General features: G+C 38.3%; 1 protein-coding gene across 1 annotated transcript in view; it reads right to left on the reverse strand.

The window, feature by feature from the left end:
• Window positions 1-9,548: 9,548 nt before the first annotated feature.
• nectin3b (nectin cell adhesion molecule 3b) overlaps window positions 9,549-13,307 on the reverse strand; it is a 66,014-nt gene continuing 62,255 nt past the window's right edge. The window contains exons 7-8 of the mRNA XM_056262937.1: window positions 11,009-11,111; window positions 9,549-10,488 (exon numbers count right to left, since the gene is read on the reverse strand). Of these exons, the coding sequence (XP_056118912.1) occupies window positions 10,321-10,488; window positions 11,009-11,111 (271 nt within the window). The 3' untranslated portion in view covers window positions 9,549-10,320. The remainder of the gene's footprint in view (window positions 10,489-11,008; window positions 11,112-13,307) is intronic.

Raw genomic sequence — 13,307 nt, forward strand, 5'->3', positions numbered from 1 at the left:
AGGCAGGGTTGGGGTTTGGGGGTTATGAACGAGCGCTATGTTTTACAGTACTTTTCTTATGGTGCTAGGAGACTCTTCACCAGGTCTTCTCAAAAGAATAAAGCAAAAAGCTTCTTCAAGAAGCACACGTCAGTCAAGAGAAGTCTAGATGTACACCTATTGTATTCATTTATTTCATTCAAACTGTCTTTTATAACTAGTAACTGTATAAAGCTGTGTAATATTTATAATTCTTGGTTCATTTTGCCTGACAAGGCTTTTCTACTGATTTTCATAGAAACAGCTGAACCTAGTGACAGTTGAAGTATGTTTTTCTCCACTAGAGGGTACAATGTGACCACAGAATCACAGCAGTTCTCAGTCGGAACAGCATGTTACAGAAATTCTGTCATGTAAATTTGTTTAACATTTTTGGAGTTTACAATTCACACTGGGATTGTTCTCATTTGGTTTTTAATATTTAAAACCGAATGTTACATGGCAATTCAAAACTAATTTATAAGTCATTATGAAACAAGTTGTTTTGCTTCCATGTCTTTGTACGTCTTTTGTGCAACACGACCCCCAGTAAACATGTGTTTTCAATGTTATTTGCCCGTTTTTGCATCTGACAACATACAAAACATCTCATCATATATTTTGGACCTTGCACGGGAATAAGCAGCTGCTGAGGATGCAGCTGATTTGAGATGACTACGGAGAGTCCAAAGGAACAGCGATTTCAAAACATTCAATTATATACTGGTTGCAGATGACATTCTGATGCTGAACAGAAACAAATATAGGATGTCTTTTGATGATCAAATACTTCCATGCTAGGATTTCCATAAACAAAATATGGTTATTGTCTTCACAGACTTTTAAGAAATATCTGTACCATCCGTAAAATGACAACATTTATGGAGGGGACTGTTTAGAAAGCACGAGAAGAACATTTCGCACACTACGAGAAGATGACACTCAATGTAAGGAAGGTCATTCTGTCAAGAACAATTGCACTCAAAGGAACATTTTGTATTCATTGCCGTTTTATATAACCTACTTCAGACTGACTTTACTTTAAATTGCCCCTGTGTGTCATTTTTTGTTAAATGGTAGTAGTGGGAAATCTCTATATGAGGATATGAAGAAAATTGACATTTAGACGTTATTCACTTTATTAAGCTTTTCTAAATATTGATAGGCTATGTAATTAAATGCCCTGTCTGACTAAATGATGGCTGAATTGTCTGAATCTACTGACTCAATTTATAAGGACCATAGGCTAAGTTTTTTTCGACAGGCTTTGAAGTTTTGTACTTGTACTTTGATTAGTACTTGACCTCTTGATATTTACTGGTGCCATCACAATAGAGAAATATTCTATTTTTAGCAACAACTTTTTGCGTTTAAAAAAAAAACATTTTAGATTTAGTTTATTTTAGATTATTTTAGATGGAAATAATTATATTTACACACACACATTTCTCTTTAAATGTTTTTACGCACAAAAAAAGTTACAATAAATAATTGTTTTGGCTCTTAATTTTCAATAAATAGCTGGGAATTATTGCTCCATGACAGATTCACAAACATCCTTTTACTGGAAAAAAAATGAAATATGATGAAATGACTATAATTACAATAACCTTTCATCTGCAGCTAGATGGTGACATATGTAAATAAGCAGTTTTCATAACAGTAATGTTCATTGTTCTATAAAAGCACATGCATATGATCAACAAACATACGATGTAGTGACAACGCAGAGGACCCACGAAACTTTTTCACATCATCAAGCCATTCTTATTGTTGAGCCATGTGTCAGTCTTTTTATTTTTTTTTCTCTTCTTCTAACTAAACTTTTGGCTCAGATAAGTGATGTATAATAAATGGAACAATAGGGAAAACACACAATCTGAAGTTTGTAATTTAACACAGCATTTGGCAAGCAATGTTCATATACAATCTTGTGTGTGTTGAGATTAAAATGCCCCCCCCCCCCCCCCCCGATCATAAAGCAAAGAAATAAGAAAGATAATAAGCTGTAATTTTGTCCGTAATGACATCCTCACAGATGATTCTGCCAACACGTTTTGAGATTGTGGTTGTATAAAAGCGGCAAAGGGAAATACTATCTCGAGTACGTCAACACGAATGAGCTCGACTTCTCGCTTTTGAGCAGAAACATCTGCAATGAAATGAAATAAATAACTAAAGAGAAAATATCCCAAAATGCCTTAAAGTGACATCAAATGAAGAATCAAATTGACCATGCAATTCATCAGCAGCAGTCAGACACAAACAACACAAGATTCCAGCTGCATCAGACACGGATAATGCACCTTGAGCCAATTAAAGAATACTAAGTTGTGTATTCGTATTCTCAAGTGATAGAACATGATCCCACAGCAGGATTTGCCCAGTGGCATTATGGGAAAGAAGCAGAAGTAGTGCACTACAGTTGAGTGCAGGTCATTCTCACTAGTCGTACATGAGGCTGTCTGGCAAAGACGCGGTAATTGAGTTTTAGAGAAAGTGCTTTCACAGCAAGAACTGCGTCATGGAGAGATCATTGCAAGGTGAGTCACAGAAATCTCTTTATAGGTCAGAAAAGTTAGAATTGGACACATTTTTACCACAGTGGCTGGAATGAAGTGAATGACATAGCTTTACTAATTGATTTCATAAAAAGAACAATCATTCATTGCTGGTTTAATATTATTGATTGTCTAAATGGATCCTCGCTACAAATGTCTGTTCATTGATCATACACTCCATGTTTTTTTTCTCTCTGTATTGATGTGCACTATCTGCTGAGAGCTCTTGTACATTTACCCGCCTCACTGACACACACGTGAAACACAAATAGAGGTTTTCATAAAGTTCGCAAACTACTGACCCTTTTGACTTGTAATTTTATAGCGAGCCATTTCAATTAAGAGTTAAACTCTTTCTCTCAGTCTTTTTTTGCCTTTGTGAAAGCCACTTGAATGATCTCATTCAATGAGGCGAAATGCCACAATGGCCCCAGATAATCACAGGGACAGACTAAGAGAGAATCCCTTTGTTCCTGAGAGAGGGAAATTATTCAAGGAAACTTCTGCGAGTGAGTCTGGATGGGTTGGGTATCTGGACAAGAGGAAGAGGTCGGGAGAAGGGAAACACAGTGATACAACCAACATGGATAGGTTAGGTTCACTAATGTTTTAATCACACTGCGGCTGTATCATTCAGAGTGTCTATATCTATATATCATTTTCTTTGGGTTTGATATCCTTTTCTTTGCACTGAAGGTCAAATGAAGCACTATCACAGATATGCAATCCAGATCACTGAGGAAGCTGTGAAAATAGTTTTAGAGTAAAACAGCTATAGAGGCCTGTGCAGTGGCAACCTTCTGGGAATGGATGGACAAATGGAGAAATAGCAGGAAAATTAAGCGAGAGAGAGAGAGAGAGAGAGAGAGAGAGGGGGGGGGGGGGGGGGGGGGGGTGAGCGGGTGATGACGTATTGAGACATTGAGCAGAATCAATTGTTCACGTGACCATCCCCCTCTGTAGGGCACCTTGATCCCCTTGGTGTTAACAAAACACTTGCATACACATATTCTCCCTTATAACACCAGATGTATTCTCCACAACCTCTGTGTCCGAGCCTGAATTGCCTAGACATCCACTAACAAAGAAAAATGTAGGCTATTTTTGGGCTCCTATAAAAAAAAAAGAAAAGAATAAAGAAAGCCTCTCTCTTCCAGCGGCCAGAACGGAACCAAGAAAAAAACTCATAAATAATGATTAGAAAGGAAGAGAAGTTGGGTGAAACAGTCTCACAGTTTCAATCCAATAAGGGTAGTGCAGGGAAGTCACAAGGGTGTGTGGGAAAGCAAGACATAGCACAGTGGTATTACAGTAAAGCGCAACATTTTGTATTGATTCATATACAGCAAAGTCATAGCATACTGCAGTGATTCTAGAAAGATTTTGCTTTAGGTTTTTCTTCACATGTTATATTGTGCTTTTCTATTTGTATAATACTTTTTTATGCTGCCACTCTAGTGATCCTGGCTGTATTTGTACCATATACTGTACATATCCATTTGTCTTGACCTTACATTGTGTTAAACAATAACCAGTAATATTTTTGTGAATATTGTTTTTATGTTTTTACTACAGTATATATTACCATATATAACCATTGTGTTATGTTACGAATCTGTATCTTTAATTAGACGTTGTCAACAGGACGTTAGTAATCTCGGTCAGTTAAGCATGCACCCAGCATGAAGTTTGCAAGACTGTCCCCTGCAGGTCTGAAAAATGCCAAAGCTCAGTGCCCTTTCATGCACACTATCCACGCTACAGTATCTCTAAAATCGCTTCAGAGCAAAGTGTATCCCATCATTCACCATATAACGTGCCCGAAATTGTGAGATGTCGAAAAAAAAACCCCGTTACAATGTAAGTTAAATTAATTAGATGGGCTATTACATTTAATTTGGTAATAAAGCATGATGTGTTGCATATTTTATTGGTGCAGAGAGGAGTATGTATTTTGTAAAACATCTGCTTTTTATCACTTATTAGAAGTCATCTGTAACATAGGGACTGCTGAACAGACATTTAAGTATTAAAAATATAAAATTGTAAATAAAGTTATGTGTGTTGCATCAAGCAATTACAGTTCTACTCAGACTCTGGCGTTCTTCACACCCACTTGAACCAAATAAAATAGTAACGTAAGTGATTAAGTGTGGGTATTGGGACAGGGCCGCAGATTCCAATAACTGACTTACTATTAGCAAAACTGTCTGTTTTGTGTATTGTTTTGATTGACTCATTAAAATAACTAGTTCATAAGAGTAATTTGTCTCGTGACATTGTTGAGAACACTGCGCTTTATTAGGCAGAATTATTGTGTCTCTCCATTATTGCATATTTATTGCCAAAAGACAACAGGCACTTACTGGTGACAGGCTTTATAAACAGATGGTTTTCATCTAGACGTGAGATAAATGTGGCTGATTTTAAGTTCTGCTGCAGCTCTCTGGTTCCTCTTTATAATCTCTTTAGGAAGTTATGATGAACCACAGTGTCCCATTTACTGACACAAATCAATGGGGGAATGAATGAATGACGCATAACTTTCCATCTATCTTCATTTGATATCTCATTAGACAATCGAAAATATGACTCAGCAAGTATGAGGAATGTTACTGTCCACTGAAATGTAGCCTAGATGTGATTGATACATTACTACTGATGTTGATGTAACTCATACTGAATCAAGGAAGTATAATTTACCTGGAGAAGGCCATCTATTAGCATTCACATTCATTTCTTAAGTTGCTCGATCCGATCCGCGATGCTGTCATCTTCGCTTCAAAGGCTGTCAGTTCAGGTGTTGTGCAAGATAATGCCAATTTAGGACTAGGTGTCTTCGACTTCGGCTGCGGTTGGATTTAACCCATCGGCGAGATTTTTGCCTCTTGCATTCGGAGGAGGACGAGTTGAAAACCGACACTTTCTGCTTCCCGTACTATAGTGACACTCGCGCGGTGTTTTGCACAAAAAATACACCGACGTTTCACACAAACAACGCCTGTATTAAAGGGATAGTTCACTTTGAAATTAATTTTTGATATGTTTTAGCTTACCTCCAGTGCATCCAAGATGTAGGTGTCTTTGTTTCCACAGTGTCTTCAATTTTGATAATTTTAGGTAAAACCGTTGTTGTCTGTCAGTCATACAATGGAGGTGAAGGGGGTCCTCCTCAAAGAGCAGTCAAAATTAAACATTATTTAATGACTCGTAAATGTAAGTACACATTGATGCCCTAAGACACGAAACGAGTGGTTTTTGTGAGAAAACGAACAGTATTTATATTGTTTTTACCTCTTGTAACCACAGCCATGCCCAAGTTATCTGAGGGCGCGGACGCTTCCGTGAAGTGCCGTCGCCAAGGCGACATCTAGTTTATCTATGCACCAGTCTGCGTACACGTCACACACGGAAGCGTCCGCGCCCTCAGATAACCTGGACATGGCTGTGGTTACAAGAGGTAAAAACAATATAAATACTGTTCGTTTTCTCACAAAAACCACTCGTTTCGTGTCTTAGGGCATCAATGTGTACTTACATTTACGAGTCATTAAATAATGTTTAATTTTGACTGCTCTTTGAGGAGGACCCCCTTCACCTCCATTGTATGACTGACAGACAACAACGGTTTTACCTAAAATTATCAAAATTGAAGATACTGTGGAAACAAAGACACCTACATCTTGGATGCACTGGAGGTAAGCTAAAACATATCAAAAATTAATTTCAAAGTGAACTATCCCTTTAAAAGAAAGATTTACCACAGCATTTTAAGGCCAATCAAGACACATTTGATGGAGGCTTATGTTTTATAGCCTACTGTTAGCAATAAGATTACATGAAAATATTTTCTACTGCTACAAAAGAAAGAAATATTAAATAATAATAAAAAATAAAATGTTAAATATTGAAAGTGTTATTTGATAAAAGTATTTTTGAATGACTATCAACAGAGATAAGTTTTTTTATATAAAAAATATTTTTTTAGATTAACAGTGAAGTTAATAAATCTGATTGGCTTGCTTTAAAACTTCTGAAGCAAAAGTTAATCCATGACCATGTAGCGTACTGAGTTTTTTCTTTTTTAAATGTTTTTTCCACCGGGCACATGAAAAAAAAAGTTTACCACTTAGCGCCAAATAAAGACTTAACGCTTTGTCTCATTTGATGTTCCTTTATCTGACAATTTGTCTGTCAAGAACATTGCTTCCATGTGCTCTCAGAGCTACCTCAGATATCCCTGTTCCTTACGTCAGCTTTGTCTCTTAAAGACAACAGGGTGACTTTTAGCTCTGAAGGAGAAAAGAGAAGAAAAGGAGGAGGCCTGTAGCACCTTCTACCCCGTCGTCATAAATCTGTAATGTTGGACTCTGTGCTAACCATCCCCCACTGTTCCCCTCTCCTCTTCTCCCTTGTCTCCTGTAGGGCTGTAAATCTGCGCAGGACGGTCACTCTGGGGCCGACTGACTTAATAGTTTAATGGCCGTACAGCGTGGCAGGTGTCCAATATGGCTGCCGTTGACTGCATCTCCATTACGTGTCAGCATTGATGGTGGGTTCAGAATGCAAGAGAAGGAGAAATGCAGACAGACAGACAGCATAGCAGATTGTTCCACTATAATAAAGTTAACCAGTCTCCTGATAACAATTGCACGACAGGATTTTGGGATGCACTTTGCTGTGTTAAAATAACACTTTATGGCCTTACTTTATACTCCAGCACTGTGCCAGCGATGGTCCACGTTAATCTACAGTGACAAATGACTTTTCACAGGCAACTAGAAGAATTTTCCAGCATTCCCGGCTGATTTTTGGAATTCAACGAGATATTCAGGATTATAGGCTAATGTAATGCAGACGCCATATACACTGAAAGTGGTCTGTATAGTTTAAAGGGTTAATTCATTCAAACATCAAAATTAATTGCAATTATAATGATTGGAGACTGAAGCATTAAAGATTCAAAAAGGACAGAAAAGCATCTTAAAACAGTGGCTCTCAAATAAGGGGCCTCAGCAAACATCCAAAGTGGCCATGATGACTTAAAGATATTCAGATTGTTATTATTATTAGTAGTATAATTAAAATTAACATTATTATTAATCAATTGAGATAAAATTAACTTAATTAAAATGCTAAAAATACACAAAATCAAGAAATCCTTTTTTATTACCCCCTCCCCTCAATAACTATTGCTACTGTTTGTTTCCCAGATTTTGTTTCTATAAAACAAGCAGCTTTTTCATAATGATCAGAAATGCTGGAAGAAATAGCTTACCATATATGAGGGGCCCTTGAAAATTGTGTTGGACAATGGGTCAAAAACGTTAAAGTCGGCATGAAAAGGAAGTTGCAATTGTCTTTTCTTCCCTATTGTGAAGTATATCTGAGTGAAAAGGCTTCTCGAACAAGAACAAATGTAGGTCAGGACTTGATTTTGGATTGTTGTGGTTTGCTATTGCTGTGATCTCATGTGAGTGACAGGTCGTCCTGCCCTCATGTCAGCGAACACGTCATCAGAGAAGCGAAGTCATTGCAAAAAGAAGGGGAAGTTATTTTGATTTTAAGATTATGAGGGCACATGAATAAAAAAAAAAAGATGTGCACGAATAAATCATTGGTAATAATGCAATATTCCATAAAAAGCAAGAATGGTCCATTTTGATTTCATGGTGACCCAGTGCTTTAAAAGTGTCATAGAAGTCTATATAGCTCTTGCACAATAAACCAAGTCTTTTGAATCTGTATGTTAGCATAAACTTTCAGCTCAACTTCATGTAATAATTCAGACCAGTTTTGCGAGAAGCTCAATGTCTACATATTATAAAGCTCCCAAAGGTTTCGTTCTCCGAAGATACTATTGCAAAAATATTTATGCAACATTCCACATTGTGTCTAGAGTCTCGCAAAACTGAGACCTTTGCTGGAACGACAGAACGTTTGCTCATCCAGAACAAATAAGAAATCTCTCAGGTGAAAATTATAGACCTCAGCACCTCAAATCCCTCAGATGGCTTTTTAATGCGGTGAAATATCAGATCCACCGCAGGTCAGACACACAAACAAGTGATCAGGAGACAAAACATGAAAGGATATACAAGCTCTGTCAAGAAACGGTAGAAGAGTACATATATCAAAGCATGGCTCGTCTCTGGTTTGTATAAGGTGATAAGAGAGCTGTTATGTTATTGCGCGCTCTGTAATAGATTTGGACTGAGAATCTTTATTAGTCTAAATGGATTTATCCTGGATGAGTCCAACCTTATACTTTATTGTGGGACTGACACGTTTTTATATAGCGATGGTGGATGCATTCCGGAGAGGTAACTCACTGATGCAATAAACAATGCTCTCATTGAGTGTTTGGGGGTCCACTGGCTGACATTTCCCCAAACGGTGAGGCCAGAATAGTATAGATTGCTCCCTGGTGGCCGCCACCTCATTAAAAGCCTGCTGTTTAATGGCCTTGCCTATCCAGTTGCCCAGCAGATAACCAGTTTGTTTACCTACAACACAAGTCATAAGTTGACATGCAGACAGAAGTCTGTGCCGAAAAGCTTACAAGCACTCCCGCCGCCCCCATTCACTGTCTCTCGCGCCTTCCCAGAGAGCATTTTGCGGTCTGAAATTTTCCATCATCGACTGGGGGAAGTTTGTATAGCAGTCTTGATGACTATAGAGCAGCATTTTAGGTATTCATCAGGTTTTACAACCTATATTGACTCTCAAACCCTTCTAATAAGATTGTGTGCGGATTTGAGAAGTAGCGCTGTAGTTATATTATACATGTTTTTTTGCAAACCAATATGGAAAATGATGTCATTTTAAATGTGCTGCACAATAAAACAAGTCTCATGTGTATTTTGTACAGATATGTTTGCAATTTTGTAACATAATTGTATGCTATGATTGTCATCTTTGTTTGTTTGTAAGCATAAAAAAAAAAAAAAAAAAAAAAAGTCTCATGTGTACAGGTTACATCGCTTTATTTGATTATCGATATGCTGTAATTCAAAGATTGCTTTGGTTATGAGATTCAAAGTTCATGTTTAACTAAGCCAACTGGGAAAAAAAGTTACCAAAAAATGATCTAATTGAGCTTATATAAACAAAAAGCCGCACTGATATTATGAGCTCAGATATTTACATGATACATAATACAGTATCTATACACATACTGTAAGCAAGGGCAAAGTACATAAGAATGTGCCTTATGATGCCAATTCACATCTACTGTACATCAGAGTGTAAACAAGAAAACTTATGGCGAATGAACTCTAGCAGTCACTATCTGTCATAAGCAAACAAATCTCAGTCTGTCAAAATCTCACCTAAAATGACAACCAATCTACAGTGAATAAAAATAGCATTTTACTGAGGAAAAAGTCGTAAAACAATCAAAGGGCAATGATCCCTATAGGAAACTTTGTACAGTCTTAGTAATGTCAACCATAGTCACCCTTGACCACTAGATTCGTAATATGAGTGAACAATGAGACTCATATAGACAGCCTAGGTAATTTATTTTATATTGGACTATACTGTAAATGTTAAACAAGCCAGAATAATAATACATACTGCCAGGGTTTTCATTGCGCATTATATAGACCTTGTATATACACCAGTAATAGTTCAATGTTCTAATTACTGTATGGCGGTGATTTTGTTTTGCTCCCAGTATTCTCGTAAACAGTTTTCACTTTGGGGCTGGCAGTGCGCTGCAGTTGACACGAGGACGTCATCACACGTAGTGTTCTCTATGGTTGATGTAAACTCGGTCCGCCCCGTTCTGATGACAGATCCACTCCTGATAAGACAGTGAATGGTGAGTGGGGCTGTGGAGGTCTCTCCGAGCCATTCTGACAGGCACCCGTTCGGCCAGTTCGTAGTGCCTCTCCATCCGACGAGCCTATAAAATGACACAACAGATACAGTGCATATTATATCCAAAGTATTAGTAGCAGCTCCACTGGGTGCCGATACTGTTAGACAATGAAATGTAGTGTTTAATGCGATTAGATGGATAGAATGCAGTGGGGTTTTTTAGGGCTGTCAATTGAATTTAGGTTTTTTTGGGGCACTTTTCATCTGGTCAGACTGGAAAACCAGCTGCTGACCAGATAATAAACCAACTTTGTTTGGATGGGAGACCAGTTTAAACCAGCTAAGACCAGCAAACCACCTGAGGCTGGTGTATTTTTCAGCAGTGTTATGTGTTGGATGGGTAAAAACGCCAGGAAAGACAAAGAGAGAAAAAAACCTGGAAAAAGTGAGCTAAAAGAGAGCATATAATCACTCCTTAAATAATAAGAAACATGCCAGTAATCATCCTTCGAATGCAGCTCTATTATAAAGTACCACAGAAGGAAAATAAATCAGATTAAAGAGCCGGGACCCCCACAGTGTGAACAGAGTAGTGTGAGGTTTACCTGAGAGAATGAGGCCACCTGAGGGGCCTGAGAGGCCAGTGGGATGACAGGAGGTCTCTCTGTATATGGAGGAGGAGGCTTGTGAGTTGGAGGGAGGTCAATTCTGTAGAAGGACAAAAACCAACAACAGTTAGAATAAGTATATCACTGACATGTTGCATGATTCGCAATCTTATTTGCAGTGACCCCAAAATATCTGGATACATAAGCCACAATAAAAATACTGTATGAATGATGTTAAGCCCAATTTATACTTCTGCGTCGACCTCCCGCCGTAGCTACGTCGTAGGCTGTGTGTAGCGCGCGTACCCTGACGTGCACCTCTCCAAAAATGTAACAACGTGTCAATTCTACGCGGACGCAAGCGCTGTGATTGGTCTGCTAGAACCCCTCCCTCGGGTTTCACATGTTCCTTATGCATGTGTAATTGCACGTCAACGCGGACAACGACGCAGAAGTATAAATGAAAACCAACGCGTAGACTATAGCGTAGAGGCTCCGGCGTAGGTCCGACGCAGAAGTATAAATCAGCCTTTACTGTTTAGGCGCTGTTTTCAGGCTAAACATTTCACAGAAGTTTGTTCGATGATAAAACTTACAGAGTCACTGTTTGTATTCTTGTCAGTAGATGGAGGAAATGGTGGTCAAGAGCCAAAAGTATGAAATGTGTTTAGTCTGAGGAACAATAACAACCACACCTTCCTTTAGTTCTGGGAACGGAATGGAACTTTTGCTCTGTTTTACATCCATGGCAATACTGCCAATTTCTCAAGCTGAACACAAAATAATCTCATTTTTAAGGCTAAAACAAATCTGAGAGTCTATGAATCCCATGCAAGGTGTCACTTTTGACTCAATCCCCAGCCACTCAAAATGGCCTCCATGTTTTCAAGCCCCTACGGCCACACTGTGGCATACTTTCTCATGCTCTCTGGACCTCTAAACCAAACACCAGCAGGCCACAATAGACCCCGTCTAGAGTAACTTTGTCTGGGTACACATGTGGGTGGAGGTGTATATTAGTGACATACATAAATACAACTGGGGCCCATTTTAAAACTCCAAACAAAACTGAGAGAAATGGAAACAAATGACTTTGTCTTCTTGTTTGACTTGTGAATCATTGCAATGACTCTCTACGAACATACAGAATGCGAACAAACAATCATGTCATTTACATTTCCTTTAAACAATTCATCATGGTTTGATGTCCTAAACTTCTACAAGATACTATATTTAATTTATAGTGCTGTCTCCAATGCATATAACAAAGCTAAAACAAGCTTTTTAAAATAATTTTTGATCTGATATTGATCACAACTACACAAGCACTTAAGAGGAGTGGTCTCACATCCGTTTAACTTAGGCTCTGATGGACTAATGGCTATTTAGCTTCTGCTTTGTATATCCCTATGCATTGGGAGGTCCAGAGGGTCGCCCTGCTCTGACCTTGAATTCCCAGAATGCCTAATATATGGAAAGATACCTGTTCTCGTTCCCTGGATTTAGATACTGCTGTGTGTGCCATAAAGGTCATCTACTGAATGTCATAAAGATAGCCTACAGTCATTAGTGGACAAATAAAGAATCTTAAACCTTCACTGCTAGTTTTAAAAGCTCTGCATTGACAACCAATGAGAACAAGCTCTTAAAATACATTTCGTTCACACCTCTTGGTTAAAAACCCTTTAGGGAAAACATGTCAACTGTGACCTCTCCTCATATATTTTTCCAATGTGCATCCATAAGCTCCTCATTCCTCAAGGGATCAACTTTGTCTTTGTTTTTCCACTTCCTGTGGACATTAATCTCCAACCATTAGTAGTACATTGTTTTGTGTAATTGATTTTCAATGGACTATCAGTCTGTCTAATGTGTCCCCTGCCCTCCCCACATAAAGTCTAAATCAGACGGAGATGGAAAAGTGTACAACAGTGTTTTATGGCTCATTAAGTCTATATGGACTCACATTAGCATTTCCCATGAAAAGTTATGACCGAAATAGAGGATTAAAAGCAGGAGATGTCATCCATGGACTAGAAAGATGATATGGTGAGTGCATTTGTATAGCATGAGCAGGAAGAGACGCAGACAGGCCTGGATACTCTCACTGGTTCCACCTGGATGTCCAAAGAAACCAAACAAGGGCCAAAATTTTGGACTTCGCATCAAAGTGGGAACGAGATTGCATTGTCCTCATGTAGTTTTCTCTCATTTCATCTCATCTCATGTACTCAATGCACAGTTAAAGGTCAGATTAATTTGTTTTCCTCCTCAGAGAGCCTGGAACATTTTCCAA

This window comes from Rhinichthys klamathensis, unplaced genomic scaffold (genome assembly GCF_029890125.1).
Source record: "Rhinichthys klamathensis goyatoka isolate OS25496 unplaced genomic scaffold, OSU_Roscu_1.1 h1tg000197l_1, whole genome shotgun sequence".
In the NCBI taxonomy this organism is placed as follows: Eukaryota; Metazoa; Chordata; class Actinopteri; order Cypriniformes; family Leuciscidae; genus Rhinichthys; species Rhinichthys klamathensis.